This window comes from Balaenoptera musculus, chromosome 17 (genome assembly GCF_009873245.2).
Source record: "Balaenoptera musculus isolate JJ_BM4_2016_0621 chromosome 17, mBalMus1.pri.v3, whole genome shotgun sequence".
NCBI lineage: Eukaryota > Metazoa > Chordata > Mammalia > Artiodactyla > Balaenopteridae > Balaenoptera > Balaenoptera musculus.
The window spans coordinates 72,413,779-72,437,545 of NC_045801.1; the positions used below are offsets into that span (position 1 = coordinate 72,413,779).

General features: G+C 41.8%; 1 protein-coding gene across 1 annotated transcript in view; it reads left to right on the forward strand.

Annotated features, from left to right (window-relative positions):
* Positions 1-23,767, forward strand: part of ASPH (aspartate beta-hydroxylase) — a 220,265-nt gene that overhangs the window by 150,008 nt on the left and 46,490 nt on the right. Inside the window, 7 exon segments of the mRNA XM_036830432.1 lie at positions 1,278-1,363; positions 7,873-7,959; positions 15,059-15,077; positions 15,080-15,121; positions 15,124-15,207; positions 17,702-17,838; positions 22,502-22,600. Coding sequence (XP_036686327.1) covers positions 1,278-1,363; positions 7,873-7,959; positions 15,059-15,077; positions 15,080-15,121; positions 15,124-15,207; positions 17,702-17,838; positions 22,502-22,600 — 554 coding nt within the window.

Sequence of the window (23,767 nt, forward strand, 5' to 3'; positions counted from 1 at the left end):
TTAGGATGGTGGAGACTTCAGCACTATGAAACGTGGATAGGGGCTCAGAGGAAAGCCAGAGTGAGGAGACCTACGGAGGAGGAGATGGAGACAGCAGAGTGTGGGCCTGTGGGGCAGGGCGGGGAGTGACCTTAGGCGGGAGAACCCCTCCTCCTTCACCTGGGGACAGAGCACAGGGAACTGAACGTGTTGGTTGAATGTCAGAACATTAAGGAAGTTCTCCTCTGACTGTTCTCATTTCTCTGTACCTGGAACATCCGCATCCGGCTTACCCCTCAAGGTCACACCTGGTCGTGCTCTGAGCCCTAAGACAGGATTATCTGCTCTGGGTCCACTCCGCAGGCCCTGCCAGGTGCGCACCCGCAGGCCCCGCCCCTCCCCTGCTGGTCGTGACTTCAGGCTGAGTCAGCAGGAGGAAATTCAGGTTGCATCAAAGACATGCTGCCACTCTGCAGGGGCTTATGGTTTGAAACGGGACCAAGATAAGTACATAAAAGTCCCATATAATAGGGGGAAGAACCACAAAAAAAAAATAGACATGTGCATGGTGCTGAGGACTTCAGTCGTGTGATAGAGAGAGAAAGCAGGGCACTTCTGTGAGTGATATGTGGACTGAGTGTGGTTTTGAGCTGGTTGTTGAAGGAGGGGCGTATTTTCAACTGACAAGGAATAAGCCATTTTACTTGGAGAAAGTAGCCTCAGAAATGGCAGAAAGCTTATTTGGGGAACGAGGGGTGGTCCCATCTGGCTAAAGTACGGCATATGCTGGAATTTAGGTCCAGGATGCAATGGAAGGGTCTTGAGTCCTAGACTAAGAAATCCTGCCCACTTGAGTCCCTTGAGAGTAATTTCCTACTTTTATCTGATCAAGAAACACTGTGGGTGTGTTCAAAGACAGTGGTAGCAGTTTTTTGGGCTTAGCCAAGGAGTTGATCCAAAGAGTTTAGAAATCTTACCTACCATTTTCATTCCAGAAATTAGGTCACTATCCTGAGAGTTTCAGGATACCAGAATGCACCCAGTCTCCCAAGAACACCTTCGAGCATTTGAGAAAAAGGGCCCTGGCCGTCTCCCTGTGGTTTGGCAGTTACTGACTGGGTCATCCTAGGGGTTGGGAGAGCCGCGTGGGAAGCTGAGCCAGGACTGTGCTTGGTTCTCCAGTTAGAGGCTCAGGACCAATGCTAGGTTTCTTACTACTTTTGTAAATCACTATTCTCAAGAACTATTTCTAGACAAAAACATAAAATAAAAATTAAAAACCTCTTTTTTTCTTTCAGTGAAGAAAAAGAAGCCTAAACTATTAAATAAATTTGATAAGACTATTAAAGCTGAACTCGATGCTGCAGAGAAACTCCGTAAACGGGTAGGTGGTTGTTTTGCTTTTCGCAGGAACATGCGATGGTTTCTTTGTTAAATAAACTCAGCCATTACTCTTGATTTGTTTTTTAAAAAAACTGTAAGAGAAACAACCTTTGAATAGAGTGGATTTTTCCCCAGGCACATCAGCATTCCATGTGAAGTGAATCAAATGAAAAGAAAAACAGCAGCTGTAATGGCCAAATAGAAATAGAACTTTACCATCAGGCCAGCCGACTTGGGTGGCAGCCCCTCCCATCACAGTCTCCTTGTGTGGCTTTGGGCAGATCACTTAGTCATTCTGAGCCTCCGTTTCCTTATTTTAAAAAATGAGACTAATACATGCTCTTCCTACTTCCTACTTGGTCTTTTGCAATGAGACAAGAGATTAAAAAAGAAGCATCAGTACTGTCAAGTACCATACAAGTAGGGGTTTTCATTTTAAAGCAACTCGATGCAAAAAGAAAACATAGGTTAGTCCAATACTCTTAGGATAGTTACTGTTAAGGTGAAATGATATTAGATTTAAGATTCTTCTCACTTGGGGTTAACCTCACGCACCTCCAGTTTCCAGGGTGACTGTTTGATGTTTTGCTTTGTCATCAGTTAATTTGAAATATTATTTGCATTTGTTTCTGGATATTACAGTTTTTGGAAAGTCAATTAACACTAGATTGAAGTTATCTGTTCTCTTAACTCCATCACACTCATGTAATTATTGGGCCAAATATTTATTATATGTATTTAATGACATCTTCAGTTAATCATCTACAGGCATACCTCATTTTATTGTGCTTCACTTTATTGTGCTTCATGGGTATTGCGTTTTTTACAAATTGAGGGTTTGTGGCAGCCCTGTATCAAACAAGTCTATTGGTGCCATTTTTCCAACAGCATTTGCTCGCTTCGGGTCTCTCTGTCACATTTTGGTAATTCTCGAAATAATTTCAAACCCTCCACCAGCAAAAAGATTTTGACTCGCTGAAGGCTCAGATGATGATTAACATTTTTTTAGCAATAAAGTGTTTTTAAATAAGGTATGTGCATTGTTTTTCTTAACATAATGCTATTGCACACTTAATAGACTACAATATAATGTAAACATAACTTTTATATGCTCTGGAAACCAAAAAATTCATGTGACTCACTCTATTGTGATATTCGCTTTATCGTGGTGGCCTGGACCCAAACCTGCAAGATCTCTGAGGTCTGCCTGTAGTTGTTTCTCATGAAAATTTCTTTCTCTACTCTGTACTTGAATTTATACTTGCATTTTAAACTAATACTCGTTAGTTTTCCTGTAATGTGGTTTTTAATCAGTAGACATTAGCTGAAAAAAAAAAAAAAGGAATAAGGGGACTGTTATAGGTAAGCAACAACAATAAAAACACCTGAGTTAGGCACTGAAGTGGGAGGAGAATGTGCTTCCTCCCACATTTATTGGAAAAGTCCCAACAAGCATGGCGCCGTCTGTAACTAGCATTAGGCAAGGTTCCCAAACCAAAGCCTGGCTCACCCTGGTCAGCAGCTGATACAAATATAGTAACTCCAAAGAATATTGCAACAAAGTCTTTGTTCACTAAATTAACATCGAATGATTTCTGTGTCTATCTTGTTTAACTTTATAAAATGAAGCCATCTACTATGTGTTGAAAATTTGCATTTCTTAATAGAAAGGAAGCAGGAATCTTCTTTTTCTATCACCTTGTTTGGCATTCTCCACTTTCTCTGTGCTACATGCCCTTGATGAAAATGGATGCCTATTTCACAGGTGACTTTAGGGATAAAGCACAAATGAACAGCTTTAGAGAAGGATTTTTATGTAATTATAATGAATAGTAGAGAAGGGCTCAGTTATCAAGGGGCAGATAAGTCAGTGAAACATAAAAATGCTGGAACAATCCATTCTCCAGTTCTCACTTACTTGGAGAAATTATGATGCTTTCTTCAAGGAGCACCGTGGATCTATAACAGGGTAAATAAAGGAGGAAGAAGAGCCCACAGAGGCAATTCTTCCTTCTGAAACAGCAGGGAGCCACGTTATTGCCTGAGTCATCAGCATAATTAAGTTTTTTAGGGTTGTTTTTATAGCTGGTAGTCTCAAATAATGCAACCGACTACACTGGGATTGCTACGGCCATAAGGCAGTAATGACCAGAGGAGGCCTGGTCTCAGGCCACACCCATGTTTCAGAAACTATGTGACATGAAAGTACGAGGTCACTTTAGTTTTCCTGCAAAAATGCATGGATCATATTTTAAACATCAATTTTTAAAAATAATATTTATTGCTCAAAACTCCTCCTTATGCCCCAGAAAAAGGATTTGAAATGATACACTGAAATATTTGTTCATTTGTTGGAATCAGTTTTTATTATTGTATTGTAAGTGGAGAAAAAGAGAGAAAGAAGGGAAAACTTAATAAAGTCAGAGTAAGTGCGACACACGAAAGTTCACACAACAGCCTCTAAACGGGGCTGGGAAAGAAGTAAACTGCGGGCAGAGCAAGAAAGGGGGTGTAGATCACACTGTCAGATGGATAGTAGTCCTCAGAAGAGCTGTTCTGCACCAAGTCCAGAGAGGAACCTTATGCCATAGATCTTCATAAAGGGCCCAGTGATGGATGGCACAGTCTCCTCCCTAATGTCACACCGCGGGTTCTACGTGACCTCTATGGGGTGTGTCTTAATGTCCTTCAGCGCAGCCCGCTGGCCTCATGCCAAAACAGGGGCCGGTGGGGGGGGGGGGTGGGAGTGAGGCAAGTACATGTCTCTCCAGTGAACTGTCTTGGTCCTAGGATAAAATGTAAGCTATGTTGAAGAACAGATGATTTTCAGGCAATTCTTCGTGAGCAGTCTATCAGGAGCTACATTCTCCAGCAAGAACCTAGGGAAGGGAAATTTTCTTCAGACTAAAAGCAAACACATTAACTTTGCCAGACAGCTGAGGTGAGGGCAGGGCTGATGGTCCCTTAGGAAAGGCACAGAGCATCTGTGTTAAGGGACCCAAAGGATGCCTAGGACAGAGCCAACGTATTCCATTATTTTTATAACCTTGATGGCCGACTAAGGGAGTGTTAAGCTGGAAAAAATACTTTCGCAGATTTGTTATGAATATTGTTAATCCTCTGGTTTAAATCTGGAAATGGTGCATTTAGCATGATTTTCACAAAAATAGCCTCAATATTTGCAATTTAAGTTGTGTAAGTCATGTGATAGGCTAAAAGTAGTCCCTCCAAAGATACCTGTGTCCTATTCCCTGAAACCTGTACATGTTACTGTGTTTGGAGAAAGGGTCTTTGCAGATATGATTAAGTTAAGGGTCTTGAGATGGGGGATTATCCTGGGTTATCAAGTTGGACCCAAAGTTCAATCACATGTTTCCATATAAGAGAGAAGCAGAGGGAGTTCTGATACAGACAAAACAGGAGAAGGCAATGTGAAGACAAAGTGGAGATTGGGGTGATGTCAAGAAATGCTGTCAGGAGGCAAGGAGCAGATTCTCCCCTAGAGCCTCTGCAGAAAGAACGGCCCTGCCTGCATCTGGATTTCAGCCCCAGTGAAACTGATTTTGGACTTCTGTTCTCCGGAACCATGAGCGAATGAATTTCTCTTGTCTTAAGCCACAGAGTTTGTGGTCATTTGTTACAGCAGCCTCAGGAAACACATACTGGTTAGTTAGAAGAAAGTCACACAGAGAAGGATATTTAACATGAATTCTTCATCCCTTACAATCACTCATGGAAGAAATAAGATGGTGGTTCTAGAAACTGTTATCCAAAATATACAAAAAACTCGTAAAATTCAATGATAAGAAAAAAAACCCAATTTAAAAATGGGCCAAAGACCTTAAAAGACAACTCACCCAAGAAGATATTCAGGTGGCAGATAAGCATATGAAAAGATACTCCACCTCATATGTTATGAAATGCAATTTAAAACAAAATGGATATTACTACACACCTATTAGAAAGCCCAAAACCTGGAACACTGACACCACCAAATGCTGATGAGGATGTGGAGCAACAGGAACTCTCACTCATTGCTGGTGGCGATGCACGATAGTACAGCCACTTCGGAAGACAGTTTGGTGGTTTCTTACAAAACTAAGCATACTCGTAGCATACAATCTAGAAATCTTGCTCCTTGGTATTTATCCAAAGGAGTTGAAAACTTAGGTTCTCACAAAAACCTGCACATGGATGTTCATAGCAGCTTTCATAATTGCCAAAACCTGAAAGCAACCGAGATGTCCTTCAGTAAGCGAATGGATGGATAAACTGGGGTACATCTAGACAATGAAATCTGATTCAGCACTAAACAGAAATGATCTCTCAAGCCATGAAAAGATAGGGAGGAAGCTTAAATTCATATTACTGAGTGAAAGAAGCCAATCTGAATAGGCTACATACTGTATGATTCCAACTATATGACTTTCTGGAAAATGCAAAACTATGGAGACAGTGGATACGTGTCATTATACATTTGTCCAAACCATAGAATGTACAACACCAAGAGTGAACCCTAATGTAAAGTATGGACTTTGGGTGATTTCAGTGTGTCATTGTAGGTTCATCAGTCACAACAAATGTACCACTGTGCTGAGGGATGTTGATTATGAGGGGAGGCCATGCACGTGTAGGGGTAGGAGGTATGTGAGAAATCTCTATACTTTCCTCTCAATTTTGCTGCAAACCTAAAACTGCTCTAAAAAAAATAAAGCCTTTAAAAAAGTTAATATCATGAGAGACACAGCATATTTTAAATAGCGATACAATGATTTCTGACCATAAATATAACTTAGAGAATATGTTCCTGACTCGACTTATCTCAGCCTTCAAGTCCTCATTCTCTTCACATTAACCTGTCCATCAGATAAGAGACTTACCTGGGGCACGCTTTATTGTCTCATGTGGGCTCACACATCCTCCCCACGCTACGATAGTAATAATCATAACAGCTACCATTTTTCATTGCTTTCCATGCGCTCTGCAGCGGCTATAAGCATTTTATATATGTTATCAGATTTGACCTTCACAGCAGCCCGACAGGGTGATCAAGTACCCTCATTGTACCCATGTCACAGATGAGGCATATAAGGCAAAGTCGTAAGCAACTTGCCAGGAGTCACACGCCTCCTAAGTGGTGGGGCCCAGCGTCTAGCCAGTCACTCTGGCTCTGGAGCCTGCGCTCATGACCACTCCTCTGCGCATATACTGTCTCCCAGACCCTCAGCGCCACTGATGGGCATGTGACGGGGAATGAGAAACCTCCTTCTTGCATGATTTTAAGGAACTTTAATATGGATATTGCCTGGCTCTATTTAGTCAAGTTGTGGAGAAGTAGGTATCAGTAACCATCAGGTAGTGCTGTATGGTTTGCTGAGCCCAGCCACGTTTGAGGGGTAAGCTCTGTTGCTGTGAAAGCTCACTCAGTGAGGGTGACAGCATACAAACCACAGTGAGCTTGCATTTATGCATGGAATGAATGGATGTATGGACTGATAGGCAGTTGAAGTGGTGGTAAAGTTCAACTCAGAAAATCCATCTCCATCGCATGGTTTCAATATTCTGACGTGCTGCCTTCCACTAGACACCAGGAGATGTGTGTTTCTCCTTGTGGATGGACTGAGATGGGGAGAGGGTGCCTCACCCCCGTGCCAAGACCCTCAGCAAGCTTACCTGTTACACACCCCCCATTTCCGCTTGCACAGTGGTGGTCAGAGACCTACCACAGGCACTTGGACCAGCTTCTTAAGGGCCCGCGTGGGCTTTGGGGGGAGGGGGGTCACATGACAAGGAAGCAGTGGGGTGCCCCAGCAACCAGGTGAGCCGCATCAACCCTGATGTTCAACGGGTGACAACGTCAGCGGCCAAGTGGCCCTGTCATCCTGCGTGCTTATTCCCTGCCGACCGTGCCCTTCTCATTGCAGACCCCAGGCATTCTAGCTGCTAGCAGTATGCTTCCCCCAACTGAAATCCTAAACTTTTTTAAGAATGCATGTGGGAACTGTACATATAGAGAGAAAATGCAATTTCTTTTTCTTTCTTGTTTAAATTTTTATTGGAGTAGAGTTGATTTACAATGTTGTGTTAGTTTCTGCTGTACAGCAAAGTGAATCAGCTATACATATACAGGTATCCACTCTTCTTTTTAGATTCTTTTCCCATAGAGGCTATTACAGAGTATTGAGTAGAGTTCCCTGTGCTATAGAGCAGGTTCTTATTAGTTATCTATCTTATATATAGTAGTGTGTGCAATTTCTTTAACAATGACTCATAGTACATCATTTGCCAGGTATCTGCCTTTTAAAAAATAAAGTGTATTTATGTCCATTTCTAGTTTTTTGTTTGTCATAATGCAGTTAATTATTTAAAATCTTAGGATAAAATTGTCTTAAACTCAGAAAGGAGTCCAGGAAATTTTGACAAAATTACTTGGTGAATATTAAATAACTATATTGAATAACATTATGCATTTGAATTTATTGTATGTATATAATTGCCTCTTCCTAACAGGGAAAAATTGAGGAAGCAATGCATGTGTTTGAAGAACTAGTTCAGAAGTACCCTCAGAGTCCAGGAGCGCGATATGGGAAAGCAAAGGTATGCTGAAACCTTGCTACTTAGGACACTGTTTTGATGTCCTTATGCTCTGTATAATTGGATTTTCAAACCCAGTATTTGCATTTTATTTTTCCTTTCTAACTTGTATACAGAATCAATTTCTCATGCATATACATAAATTCAAGCAAGAAATACAGTTTTAAATAAGACAATTAATTATTGCTATTTTGTACTCGTGAATTTAGTAACATTTTTTTGCTCCCCTTCCATCTGGCTTCTCTCCGGTTTTGAAAAGAAAATAAAGAATAACACTTTTGTCACTGATTTCCCATCACCCTTGCGTTTGTTCCATTTAGACCCACCACCTAGTTTTTACTTCAGTCTCCTTAGAGGTTTAAGAACCTCATTTTATCACTAGAGGTTGCAAAGTGTGCTTAGAAAAGACTTTTAAAATGTAAAGTGGGATGGACTTTGTTCTCTGTGTAGTTTCTGTCAGCTGACTCATTTCTTACTCCTTACCTTCTCCCCAGCTCCTTCCCCACCTTCTCCTTTTTTTTTTTAATTAATTTATTTATTTACTTTTGGCTGCATTGGGTCTTCGTTGGGTTGCGCAGGCTTCTCATTGCAGTGGCGTCTCTTGTTGTGGAGCATGGGCTCTAGGCACGTGGGCTTCAGTAGTTGTGGCTCGAGGGCTTTAGTAGTTGTGGCTCTCGGGCTCTAGAGCGCAGGCTCAGTAGTTGTAGCACACGGGCTTAGTTGCTCCCCGGCATGTGGGATCTTCCCGGACCAGGGCTCGAACCCATGTCCCCCGCATTGGCAGGCGGATTCTTAACCACTACCTTCTCCTTTCTTATTGGACTTTCTCCATCTTCCAGCTCCTCAATTCATGGAGCTTTTCCACGTCCTTCTGTAGCTGGGAAACCCTCCGTGGGCCACATTCTGTTTTAGGTCCTGGGATTTATCATGAAGAACACTCTCGAGGTCTGTGTCCTTGTGGAGCTTATATTCCAGGGGAAGATATTTTAAAAGTTTCTTACTCAAGTTTTTTGTAGTGAAAGGCCGCTCTGTGGCAGGCCCCATTCTAGGCACTGCAGGCACAGCCATCAACAAAGCACATGGTGATTTCATTGTAATGGAGAAGACGGTGCATGAGACATAGAAGAAAGTCTCTTGCTTGCTACTGGATACTTTGTCAGGAGACAAAAATGAAGAAGAGCACAGCCATAGGATGTGTGAGGGGGTTGAAATTTTGGATAAGGTGGAAGCAGAACCAGGGCTTTGAGCAAAACCCTGAAAGTCTTTATAAATAAATATACATTTAAAGAATATTAGAAGGGTTAAAAACAAATGTATTAGAACACCTTACATGATAATACATGCCCTAGAGAAAAGAAGGTCATGGAATAAAGAACATGTTGTTATTATGAATTTTTGTTTGTAGGTGGTGTGATTGAGAGTGACACAGCAACACTTACGATAATAAGGTGATCAGCAAAGGCCTCCCTAGGGAGGTGACAAGTGGCTGAAACATGTCAAGCTTGAGGAAGGAGCTGTCCAGGCAGAGGGAAGAGTGGGGGCAAAGGCTGTGATGCAGGGAGTCAGCCTTGGCTTGATTGGAAGGACAGCAGCAGGGGCATGCTGAAGGAGGTGACACGGGCAGGCGGGACCAGGGCCTCTCAGGTTGTATCCTCTGTGCGCTGGGGGCCCTTGGAGGGTTTGTGCGTGGGTGTGCCCGTCTGGTTGCTTTTTTTAATAACGATCGCTTTGGTTGCTTGGTGGAGAATGGATTCTGGTGGCACAAGTAGAAGCCAGAAGAATAGGAGACCATTGCAGGTGTCCTCGAGATGCGCTGGCTCAGACTGTGGTCATGGCCGTGGAGACGGAGCAGTGGACAAGGGCAGAGCTGAGAGGTCTTGATGATGGATTAGATGTAAGGGTCAGAGAGCAGACTCGAGGGTGACTTCGGGTTTTCCGCGCCATGCAGCTTGCTGGGTTCCAGACCAAGGATGGAAACCAGGCCCCCTGCAGCGGAAGTGCGGAGTCCTGACCACTGGACTGCCAGGGAATTCCCGACTTCAGGGTTTTTGGTTAAGCCATCTAAGGAAAGGATAGTGCCAGGTACTGACCAGGAAGACTGGTGGAAGAACAGGTTTGGGGAGGTACAAAATCAAGCATTCACATTTGGTCCTGTGAAGTCTGTGATGCCTATTAGAGACGCAAGTGCACGTGTCAGATAGACCGTCGGAGATATGTAGTCTGGAACTCTGGGTAAAAGCCAGGGCTGATGTACAAATGTCAGGCAGTAAAGCTCCTCCAGCCCCACCTGGGGGGATGAGACTGTCAGCCCTGCTGGGAAACGGCAGACGCAGAGCTGCAGAAATTTTCCAGACCCAGGAGAAGCTGACAACACCCCTTTGGAGGGGGCAATGCTGTCACTTGTGGGTGACACTCACACGGAAACTAACACATCTGGAGATAAAACGAGTGTGCTTTGCTCTGAACTAAAGGTGGCAGCCACTCGAAATCCAGTTGCTCAAATTCTTCCTATCTCCCCCTTAAAAACTTATTAATTAAATTTGTATTAATTCAGTTTTAATAAATTAAATTTGTGAAAATTTAATGCAAAGAAGTTCCTTTTATCCATGGTGCAATACAGACTAGGTTTAGCAGACAGCAACTGTATTATTTCTATAAATTCATTTGGTCAGTAATCCTCCAAAATTGCTAAATTGTATTGCTATTAAGCAAGAGAGAATATGTTTATTACCAAAAGATCATGCCTATTCAAATAAGTGATGTGCTTTGCCACTAGTCCTGGCAGTCATTTGATTAAGGAAAAGCACATTAACTCGAAAGAATAATGATTGGGCCAAATGCTCATCATGGCAAAAATGTTTCATGCTTTAGAATTTTTCTTTATGTGTGATATTAATTGCGGGTACCAAAGTCTAAATAAATGCAATACTTTTTGCACGTGGCACTTGCTGTATTTATACCCTTATTTACAGTCAGAATTTGAGATTTATGCCTCAGCAATATTTTTTACCTCTAAACTATTATGCTACAAGGTGTTATCAATATTAACATTAATGCAAAATTTAAGCATGGTAAATTAAATTTTAATAGAATAATTTAAAAGAAAGCTTAAATTTATAGGAGTTTTAAAAATAAAAGTTCAACAGAAGACGGATTTTGTAAGGAGGAGTAGGTGATGACTTTTTCGTTCTTTGTTAGCAGATTAAACAATTACTTTGGAATATCCCAACAAATTTTTCAAATTCAGCAACATTAAGTTAAATAGAAACTACAGTATCTATCATTTCTAAAGTAGCACTGGGGCTTCCCTGGTGGCACAGTGGTTGAGAATCCGCCTGCCAGTGCAGGGCACACGGGTTCGAGCCCTGGTCTGGGAAGATCCCACATGCCACAGAGCAGCTAGGCCCATGCGCCACAACTGCTGAGCCTGCGCTCTAGAGCCCGCGAGCCACAACTACTGAAGCCCACGTGCCACAAATACTGAAGCCCGCATGCCCTAGAGCCCGTGCTCCGCAACAAGAGTAGCCACCGCAACGAGAAGCCCGCGCACCGCAACGAAGAGTAGCCCCCGCTCGCCGCAACTAGAGAAAGACCGTGCGCAGCAACGAAGACCCCAACACAGCCAATAAATAAATAAATAAATAAATAATAAATACATGAAAAAAAAGTAGCACTGATAGTGTCTTATTCTTTGGATTACTGTGAAACTCAATTTTGACCAAGTTCCTTGAACATCAGACACAAAATTATGAGCTCAATTCACTTTATTATCTTACACAAACCATTAATGCCTCTCAGGCAGAAAATGCCACATCTCAGGCGTCTTCAGGCATCTTCCTGCCACAAATAGGAAGGTTGGATGGGGAATTCATTTGAATCAACAAAAGGCTTTCTGATGTTGATGTCCTGTAGCAAATGCTCAGTTTTCAGGGCAAATCCTTTATCTACAGATGCTAAACTAAATCAATATCAATCAATTTTGATATTCAAAGCAAAGCCTATCAGTTTTATTTAAGAGACTTTGAAGAATTATGTACTATTTTAACACTGATATTAAAATCCCATTTCCGGAAGTTCTAAAATGTTTATACTTCATTAAAATGAAGGACCTTGAGGATGGAGGAGGGAAAGGAACCAGGCAAGTAGTTGTATCATCTGTCTCTCATTTCATATTGAGTTTAGTTAAGATATTTATTCCCCTCTATATAGAGAATGATGTCTCGGTTGACATTTGCCCTTGAACTAACCTTGAAGAGACGCTTCAGTTCCGGGATCTGTTTGGTAGCTTGAAGAGGCTACCAAAGGAAGAAGGTGAACAAGATGGTCTCAAAAGGGCTCTCTCAGCTCTAGGACTCTGGCATTCTGTGACATCATCTATGAACGACCATGTTTGGGGGAGTTAACTCACCATAGCCAAACTCACAAGAAACTGATGCTTAGACAGAAAAGCCAGCATATGGATATACGGAAGACCATGCAGGCAGGATGACCAATACAGGATATTGACATTGGACTTTCTCTCCTGGTAGATAAGTCTATTCTGGAGACCATTTGCAGATATGAACAGATTGTTGTATATTCTGAAGCTTTTTTTTTTCTGTCAAGCACAGGTGAATTGCCCTTTTCTAATCTAGAGATTTTCATCCTATCAATTTTCCTTTATCATAAATCCATCCACTGTCCGTCACCACTGATTCAATTCCAGCCCTTATCATCTTGGGAAACTTACCCTTATCAGTACATATTAACAAGTTCTTTCTTTGATGTGGTATTTTCTGAAAAGCTTCCCACAGGTATCTTACTTTATCAATTTGTGCTGATTCTTGTTAGTTTTTCATTTTAGGGTGGAGGAGGGTTGGATCATTTCCTTACTGTGTCCTCAAGTTGTGGAGTTAGACTACTTTGGTTCTACAGGCATCTACATACTGCCTACAGCACACACTTTGTTTTAACAAGGTAAACATGTTAAATAGGATATTCTGAGAAAAAATCATACATGCTACTTTTAGCATCTATATCTTTTTTTTTCTCAAATGGTAAGCTTCAAATTGTAGTCTACTAAATCTGATGAGATTTTGAATGACCATTTTACAGTTCGCCCCTCTCTCCTACTTCTAGTATTTCAGTCCCTGTTCTCGTGGATGTTAGTTAGCATGGATGAACTGCTCTGGTCCCTCTCCCATCCCCTCTCATCTGCTGAAGGACATCATTCTAATTTTTGTGTCCCTGCATCATCAGATTTTCCCCCCTCTACTGGGTCTTTTGCATCAGCTTAGAAACATGCTTAATATTTCCCATTGTTAAAAACACTCCCTTGTCTCCACGTTACCCTCCAATTACTGGCCCATTTTTCTGCTTCCCTTTACAACGAAACTCCTTGAAAGAGGTGTGTTCACCTCCTTCCCTCCTGTTTTCTCTTGAGCCTCTCAGCTACGGGTCCCCAGCAGCCCCACGGAAATGCTCTTGCTGGGACCCTCAGACGCATCACATTGTCCGCAGTCCAGAGTGATCTAGTTTCAGTTCTCATCTTGTTCAACCTGACAGCCACTTCTGATACAATTGACCACTCCCTCTTGATACCTTTCGTCACTTGGCCTCCAGAATACCACTTTTTAAATTGTTATTTTCTTCTCTCTTCCTTCCGTCCTTTTCGCCGGTCCTATCCTGGTCCTTTCTGACCTCTGATGACCTTGAAATCTTGCAGCTCTTTAGAGTTCTGTTCTTGGGCCTCTTCTTTGCTCTGTCTACACTCACAGCAGCATCTAGCTTCGTAGCTCTAAATACCCTCTCTATCCTTGAGGATTCCCCAGTGTTTCTCTCACTCTGACCTCTCTCCTGAACCCCAGACACATATAGGCACCTTTCTATCCATATCTCCACTTCGGTACCTGATAGACATTGGGGCTTAATTGGTCCAAAACTGAACTCCTGATCCCATATCCCTACAAACCCGCTTCTTTCTGCTCTAGCTTCCCATTCTCAGGAATGACAGTTCCAACTGGTCACTGCTCAAGCCAAAAATGTTGAATTCATCCTTGACTTCTCTCTCCCTTTCTCTTATACTCTACATTCAGACCATCTGCAAGTCTGTTGGCTCTGACTTTCAAAATGTACCTGTAATCCGACCACCTCTTACCACCTCATTACTGCTACCCTGGTCCAAGTTGCCATCACCCCTTGTCTTGATTCCTGCCAGAATGTCCTAACTGGGATCTCCACTTTTCCCTTTACCCACCTCTGTCTATTCTTCACATCACTGCCAGTGTCCTTTCGACTCATACAGGAGATCACGTCAAAAACCCCTCAGTGTCTTTCCTTCTCATGTAGAGTTAGTGTAGTAGGATTGGCAGTGGCTTACCAGGCTTTTCAATTACCTGATGCCCCACCCCCCATCAGTCTCCTCCTAACTCCCCCTTCAATGGTACCAGCCTTTCCTCTATTCCTCACTTCTGCCTCAGGGCCCTTGCTCTTGCTGTTCTCTCTGCCTGGAATGTTCTTCTCCCAGGTATTTTCATGCCTCACTACTTTCAGGTCGTCTCTGATCATCCCGATTAAACTAGAATCCTCCCTGCCACCCCACTCTCAGTACACAGAAGCCTACTTTATTTTTATCCACAACACTTACGGCCACAAGACACATGATACTTTTATTTGTATATTGACTTTCCCTTCTAGAACGAAGCAACATGAGAAAAGGGCTTTCTCTGTTTTGTGCAATTTGTCTGCCACCTGTCTAGAACAGAATATAGTTGTTGAAGGAATGAATGAACACAGGAATAACCTAGTGAAAGAACAGGAACTGTGGAGTTCTGTCTATTAATGATGTATAACAGGATGTAAATTCCATCAGCCCTCACATATATTAGTCTTGCTTTTATGATAGTCTTTCTCATCTGTAGCTTAGTAGCTAATGTTTTCTTCATATTATTAAAATAACATGCTATGTTGCTTTTCCTTTATTTTTTTAATCCTTGACAAAAAGAAAATTTGAATTTGTCTTGAATTACTTTTAAAGCATGTCCCAAAGTCAACTTTTCATAAATATTTTGAGCAACTCAAATAAACAAGCAGCTTGTCCTGGGACATTTCTCCCTTCCTCTAGTGTGAAGATGATTTGGCTGAGAGAAGAGGAGCAATGAGATTCTGCGCAGGGCCATCAAAACCTACCAGAGGCGGCCAGCCTGCCTGACGTCCCCGCAGACCTGGTGAAGCTGAGCTTGAAGCGGCGGTCAGACAGACAGCAATTTCTAGGTGAAATGGAGTAAGAATCAGTTCAGTGGCAATCAATGGCGTGCTTTTATCTGGAAAAACCTGCAGGCTGTGTATACTTTCAGAAGAGTTTAGTTACATGGAAGGAAACCTGAGTTTGATAACTAATTTCAGGCAACTTCTCTGATTGTGTCAGACTGAAAGAGTAATCCTTCATAATTACAAAGATGCACATGGTACTTTGCCACTTACCCACCCCCCACACACACTTTAAGGAGGAGGCAAATGGAATTCTGAGAGGTTGGATACGTTGCCTAAGGAATCATAGCTAATAAATTAATAGGTCTGCAATCAAAAACTTCCTATCTTGCCAAATTCTCCTTTTCTCTCTTAACGGTAACAAACTGATTAATGGTGGCTGAAATCATCAGTGCAACAGTTTTTATAGAGGAATGTTAGGAGTTCTAAGCACTCTAAAAATTTTACCTGTAAGTTTTGACTCTATACTAAAGAAAATGATAGAAAAAAAATTTTTAATCACTAAGTAAATTTGCAAATGCTTTGAAAAGAGCAGCATAAAGCATCCTTTCTAACTGACCCAGGATCCCAGTGCCAAAGGCAAGGGAGACTCCCTGTACCCTAACTTCATTATAACCAGGCCAGTGATTGGTTCTCTCTCACCTAAAACGCCATCAGTAAGCCAGGAGGGAAGAATCTAAGCCATGTGTAACCCCTAAGGTGGGTTCTCTGCTGGCTGGATAAATTATGTAGACAAATTATCTCGATTACACTAGGAAATGCTCCTAAAAGTAATATTCAAAGTCAACTGAACTTTATATCAAGGATAAGAATTAAAGGTAGTTGTGTTGCTTTGGTAGATGACTAAAATCTGTGACAGGAGTAGAACCTAAGCGATGATTGGAAACTAGAAGAAATGGTCTTATTCTAGAAGAATGGACTTATATTCATAAGGGCCAGTCCTGGGGAAGGAAAACATAACATCACACGTACAGGATGGAAAAGGCAAGGCTGGGGATCCATGGAGGCGCTCGCCGTGGGCGCAAAATCAGTGTCACTGAGTTGTCCCCTCTCCTAGGGCTCTGACATGGCTTGCTTAGCACTGTGGATTTTTTACATTAATTTTGATTTTTTAAAAAATGTATAAAATATGCATCTTGATGACTGAATTTTTGATGCCCTCTTAAACTTTGCCTCTCTTGCCTCACCCTATTCCCGGCCCAGAGGAAAGACAGCCCACCAGTAGATTTAATCTTCTTTGGAAACAGTCCTTCGGTATTTGAATACAGCCTTTCCTCCGAATGAGAATGAGGCAAGTTCACTAGAGGAGGGACTCGTGTGCAGACTAGGTGGTGAAGTCCCTTGCGATTCAAAGTGGAAGGGGCGGGGAGGACATGGCAGCAGGACGGACTCTCACCTGGGCCTTTGTCCTTTGTTGTTTATCTATTTTATATATAGTGGTGTGTATATATTAACCCCAAACTCCTAGTTTATCTCCTGCCCCTTCCACTTTGGTAACCATAAATTTGTGGTTCAACAAGGGAAGTTTAAAAGCAGCAGAAAAGTGAGCCCAAGTGGGGCAGGTGGAGGAGGAGGGGTACAGAGAGGTAGAGTCAGATTTCTTAGTGAAGGAATGAAAGGCTGAGCAAACCATCCCAGACTGGCGGGGAATGGGAAGCGGCCCGTGGGGTGAGTTGGTGGTGCTTTATGCCAAACAGTTTTTCTGTTACTGGAGCATCCAACTGCATTAGCTTATTGACGGTCCTACCATGTCTTGGCTGATTTTCAGTTTGTGGTCAACAAAGCCCTTTAGGTAATTAATTTTGTCATGTGGACTCTCATTTTGCACATTTTCCCGTGTACAATTTGTCTTTCCAACTGTGGTGAGGAGTGATGACAGTTGGCTCCTGAAATCTTAAATGTCCGTCCAACAGCCTTAAAAATGACTTGAAGCTGGGTTTTCATGACTCGTGTGTGCACAGTCCCCTGTCGTCCACCAGAGGGTCCCCTAATACTGGATGATGTCTCCTTTGCTCTAGGACTCGGTCATCACTGACAGAAGAGGACAGCGTAGTACCTCAGTGCCTCTTCAAGTTTCCTCCAGGATGCTAGACCTTGAAATCTATTAGACTTCTTATTTGCCTGTTCTGTATTCGTAATTTTAATTATAATAAATCAAAAATATCCCAGTAAACATTTTTTAATAAGGAACCGGTAACTAAAACTTTCTTAAGAGGGAATTTGACATAAAAGGGTAAATGTTGACAAATTTAGAAAATACGAGTGTCTTTAAAGTATTTATCATCAGCATTATATTCAGTATCTATTTATGGGAGTAACTGATGCCTTTGCAGCTGCAGGATGAAATTCTAATGGGTACTTAGCCATCAGTATATAGAATCAGATTTAAGCTGGTCCTCAGGCTCTGTTGAGTAGTCTCTTATGATGTGTAGTCTCAATACAGAGGTGCACAGAATCTGTTTTTATTTCTTTTTTTTTTTTTCTTTCCACCAATCAGGTCACATGAGAGGTTCCCTGCTTACTCTGCAGAAATTAGTTCAACTATTTCCTGATGATACTTCCTTAAAGAATGACCTTGGAGTGGGGTACCTCTTGATAGGAGATAATGACAGTGCCAAGAAGGTTTATGAAGAGGTAAGCAAGCAGCAATTTGCTACTAACAATTAATCAAATTATTTTGAACATGAAGTTCTAATGTTATTTGTAAATTGCATTTAATACGCCTCATCGCTCATTCTCCTTAAGTTAAATCAAATGTGTCTCATTATAGTTGACATATCCTAAAAAGTGGTGCTTTCCTCCTTTTACTGCCGTCGGTCCCATAATTGGGAATCACTGGATTTAGGAGCAGTTGTCTTTTGACCTTTGTCCTAATTTGTATATTTTCTGAGAGAGCAGAAGTAAGACCTTTGCTGTTTATAGCATCTCTAATATCTATTCAGAGTGGGCTGAGCTTACAGTGTTGAAAATTTGTGCCACGTGCTAAAGTACCTGTTACAGGTCATAAAATAAGTCCCTATGGGGCACTGTATTTGCTAATGGCTGAGTGCCCTGCCTTGTAAAGTTTGGCTAAAGGAAACATCATGTATCTCAGTGATCCAGGAACATATGAATGTAAGAACTGTCAAACTATATCAGACATAACCATTATTCTGCCACGGTCACAAGGCACAAAGATGGAATTATAGAATTTCTCCCTTCCTTCCTTCCTTCCTCCCTCTCTCCCTCCCTCCCTCCATTCCTTCCTTCCCAAAAACCATGATCAAGTGTCTACAGGGTGTCAAGCACATTTGAGGTTAGGGCAGGATCCGAAAGCATCCTGGTTCCTTTCACCCACTATGGATTTGTCTTTCTCCAGCTTTTCAAAACCTTCCTTAAATATATTCATTCTTTTCACCTGGTACTAAATCTCAACTATATGAAACATTTTACTTCATTTTGAACAATAAAACTTACCTGCTGTTGTTTATACATTTGAAATCATAATCTCATCGGAATAAACATAACAGGATGCAGAATATCTAAAATACAGCCTTATTATACACCCGAGTGAGTTTCTTTTTGAAGAAGCATTGCTAAACTGAAAATAAGTGTGGGGTTTGCCTTTTGTTCCCTCCTCTGACTGCTAAGTTAATAAGCTGAATCTGATAGATTCTCTTTCCTTTACTAAAGTTTATCCTGATATGTTTATGTCTCAGTCAGAGATCATTTTCAGCAAACGGATATTGTAATTTTATATTTTTCTTCATGTTGATTTTTATCTTGGAGTAAATTTATAAAAATCATTGATCGTTCCCTTTCTGGGTTTTGTTTGTTTGTGTGTTTTGCTGCTTTTAGTTTCAACAAAGACTGACCCCCACACACTTGCTTGGGAAATGGTGGTTAAGGAAACAAACGCAGAGTATGCCATCATGGAGTTACAATCTGGTACCAAGTCACTAATCTTGGTTAATTTTAACTTCCTCAATATCTTTCAAATCCCCTCCCTTTTTAACTCAGGCCCCATCATCTCTTGCCTAAAGTAGGATAGATCCACTCCGTCCAGGCTTGTTCTCCTATGATCTTCATCAACACAAAATGCCAATCTTACCTCCAACCCTTGGCTTCAGCTCTTTAGTGGTTCCCACTGCCCACAGCAGTGATCTTCAAACATGTTCCATTGCATACCCTTGCAGTATAAAGTGTTCAAGCAAAAACTTGGGATATGTATGTTTATGTGTTTATATATTATGTCTATGTATGTATGTACTAATCTGTGATGTACATTGTAAAAGGTCCACATTCTAAAATAGGTCTTAAGATGAAATGAAATATTTCAAATACTTTTAAAATTTCATTTAACTGCCAAAATTTTTTTAACTCACACTGAAAAATTGATATTTTAGTAATATCCATGTGCAACACGATTTATGATTATATGATTTTTTTTTAGTACTGGTAGTGTGTCCTGCAGAGTTTGTGCTGAAACTAGAAATGTCAGCTCTGCCAGTTTGTTGTTGTCTGTGCCTTGTGTGTGTGTGTGTGTGTTTGTATGTATGTGTGTATGTGTAAAGAGAGAGAGAGAGAATCTGTGTAACATTTTTAGTATTAACCTCAATTTGGTTTTCTTAGAAATCTTCATTTTCTGAGGGTTTGTTGATTACAACTAGATAATACAGCCTGTGCACCCATTATGCACCGCATGTAAACTGCAGTAAGCCCAGTAGGTGATCATAAAGAATCAAGCCTGGAGGGCAGCCCTGTCGGTCACTCTGGGTCCTGACCACCCACCCTCCCCTCACAGTAGCAGGTGTGTGAGTGGGACGTGGGACTGTCCACCATGCAGATGAGAGAAGAGCCCTGGAGTCCATATTATATTTCAGAGACAGATATAGGTAGAGCATTTGTCATTTCTTTCCACTCCCCCCGAGGATTATCTTGTACGTGATACTGAACAGGACCTTCCGTGGTTTGCCTCCTGTCCTTTTCTCCAGTCTCATTGCCTTTGCTGTTCCTGGCCCACTATTCCTTTTTATTCACTTTCTCCTGTGCCTTGAATGCCTCCCCCCAAAGTCCCCCACCTTCCTTTTCCCTGGTGAGCTCCTATTCATCCACAAATACCTTTTAGCACTTGCCCCTGCCACACCCACCCTAGAGCGAGCTAGATGCCCGTCCTCTGTACCCCTGCGTGCCTCACGCCCGTCGCTGTGCTTACACTTACCACGGTGCGTTGCTGTCGTCTGCTTGTGAGTCTGTCGCCTTCTCTTGACTGAGAGGTTCCTGAGAAAAGAGAGTATATCTCATTTACGTTGATATGTCCAGAGCCTAGAAGAGTTCTGTGTGTTCTAAAATAGCTAGTAAATTAATACATTTGCTAATTACTTGAGATGATGGCTGTGTCTACAGGAAACAGAAATGTCATCTGCGTAGCTGCAGTAATTGTAATAATTCCTTCGTAGTTGTGCTACCAGACATGTGATCGGCCTCAGTACAGTTCGGTTCCAGAAGTGTTTATTGAGCTCTTGCTCGGCACCTGACTCAGTAACAGCGCCGTGGAAGGTGCAGAAGAGGCAGAGTCTGGGCTCTCAGAGGTCTGGCCGGGGAGTCGAGCCTGGCATGCAGCCACCCGTTCAGTTAGTACAGAGTTCTCCACGACCTGCCATGTGCCCAGCTCTGCTCCAAGCACTGGGGGCCAGCAGTGAGTGCAACAGACAAAAGCCCTGCAGAGTCTCCGTCTTTGTGGAGGAAATCCAAGTAAAATAAGTCAGATGGTGACGAGTGCTCTGAAGAAAAGGGAGTCTCACCATAAACAAGTTAGAAAGTGATAGTGATGCAGCTGGAGGGTCTGTTTTATATCAGGTGATTCGGCTTAGGCTTCACTGAGATGCTAACCTTTGAGCAAGGATTTCATCACAAGGGAGTGGGCCGTCTGGATGTCTGGGAGAAGATGGTTTGAGGCAAAGGAGTACTGTGTGTGCAAAGGTCCTGAGGCAGGGGTGCCTTTGGCTTTCTATGCAGCAGCAAGGAGTCCAGGGTGCCTCAGAGTGGCTGATGGGGGTGGATAGGAGAGGAGGCCAGAGAAGTAGAGAGGCCCAGCCCAAGGGAGGTCTTAGAGACTGTTCCTAGAACTTGGTCTTACTCTGAGTGAAATGGAACCCCTTTGGGTTTTGCATAGAGGAGGGATAAAATCTGACTTAGGATTTAGTGCTTCCTTTCAGGACCCACGTGGAGAATGGGTTACAGGAGAGTGGGGCAGGGATTCAGAGGGTCGGCAGTTAGGAGGCTCCTGTAAGAAGGTAGCAGAGAGATGATAGACTTGGACCAGGATGGCAGCAGTGGAGGAAGTGACAAGGAGTTTGATTCTGAATATATTGTGATGGTATCATTGGCTGTATTTGCTAATGGATGAGGTACAGGTGCAGATGCAAGATGGAAAACACTAAAATATTGGCAGGGTGCACTGTGGACTCACCAAGAGTATGGGGTCCCTGCCCAGCACACTTACTCCTTCTGTGTGAAAGATCCCATGACTCCCTTTTCCTACTCAGGCTCAAGGATGAAGAGAAGCTGTAGGATATTCATCTTTTCTCTACATGCATTCAACTCAAACCTTCTTCACCCTTCACTTTTGGTCTGTAAATTAGTTTGTCTAAGCAGCTTCACAAGTTGAATGTTGTTTTGGTTTCTCACTGCTAATATTTAATTTAGAGGCATTTTGCATAATTTATCTTTAATCATAGTAAATGCAGATGATAATAAACAATGATCTGATTTATATTAAATATTTACCTGGGTTTTATCACAGAATATTGGATTTGGTCACCACTTTATCCTCAGTCCTTAAAATAGTCTGGGTGTTCAAGAAATTTATGATGGATCGTGATATATTTTGAATGCAAATCTAAATTTTCTCTTAATTAAGGCAATGTATAGAGTATGTACATAAAGAAATGTATAATACCCATTTGGAGTTGACTTCAAGTAAAGCTAATTTAAAGCAGTTTTTCCTGATCACTAAAAAAATACTGAAGTCATGAAATTGACAGAGGTTTTGCTGATTTGCATTGTTAAAGCAATGCTTTAACAGTCATTGCCTTTTCATTCATTTCTTCATTCTTGGAGAACATTTTGAGTTGAGGGGAAATGGGGCCATTTAAGCCTAAAGTATTGCAATGAGACAAAACACTATAGCATTTTAAGCTATAACATCATAATCCAGTCCAAGTACTGTACAGCAAAGCTAATTAAAATTTGTTTTGATGGTCATTTGTAGAATTCATAGTCCATCACAATAGCTTTTTGTTTTCTTTGTGTTTAGGTTCTGAATGCGACGCCTAATGACGGTTTTGCTAAAGTGCATTACGGCTTTATTCTGAAGGCACAGAACAAGATCGCTGAGAGCATCCCCTATCTAAAGGTAACTCCCTCCTTTCCTCTGTTTTCCTCTTCTGATCCCTTTGAGTCATTTGGACACCCTTGATTATCTATTGTAGATTGATTGGCATGCACTGCTGACTCTTTTCAATGCCAAAATATACACCCTTGGACCATGACATTCACAGACAGTGTGGTCCTTCAGCATAATCAAGAGTATCAGAGGTAGAAGTACCAACTATGTGAGCAGAGACTATTTGGAAAAAATTTTATGAAGAAATTCCTAAAACTGCAGTTGTTATTAGTTGATAAAATATTTTAAAATATGGACAACGTGTTAACTGTTACTTTTACAATTTAATTATACATGGAAATGACTTTGAACAGGGCTCATGGAAACCTTTACAAAGTGAGGTAACAAATGCAGACTGAATAGGTCAAATCCCCAAGAGCCTGATAGCCTTAAAGACTCAGATTAAAATATGCTATCATTTTTTTCTCACATAAAAATTGAAGTTCACCAGAATCATATTTGGTCTGGCTCAGGGCTCTCCAACAGAACTTACTGCCACAAAGGAAATGGTCTTTATTTGTATCCTCTATATGGTAGCCACTAGCCACATGTACTGTTGAGCATCTAAAATGTGGCTGGTGTGACTGAGGAACTGAATTTTTTATTTTAATTGTAATTTAAATAGTAACACTAGCTAGTAGCTACCATATCAGCCAGGTAGCTGATCGACTACTTGTGAACTTTAAGTAGCGCTTTTGTGATCCACCTTTATGATCTCTTTCTTTCACATGACTTTGATCCGAGATCCCAAATAGTGACCCACTGATTGCAAGTAGCTTGCATGTTCTGTTTGGCCAGCATAATTCTCTTAAAAACAATTTTAATTGCTTGCCTTGGTTGAAAATCTGAACATTTTATATGAGCATGCAGATTTCTGGTGTCTCTGGAAAGGTCACATGTGGCCCACATCTCAGCACAGGAGCTGAGCAATGGTGTCCCCTTGAGGTGGGCGTGCACCCCTCAGTCTGTCTTGGCTGTCACTGGGCCTCTGCAACCTGCCTATTCCCTACCATGACCCTGTGGGCATGTGGGTTTTTCTGATTTAAAGTGTTCCTCTTAGATTTCCTTTCCTATAATAAGGACCTAACAGTACTCTCCTGGCTCAGAGATGAGGAAGTGGAGGGCAGGGTTGGTTAG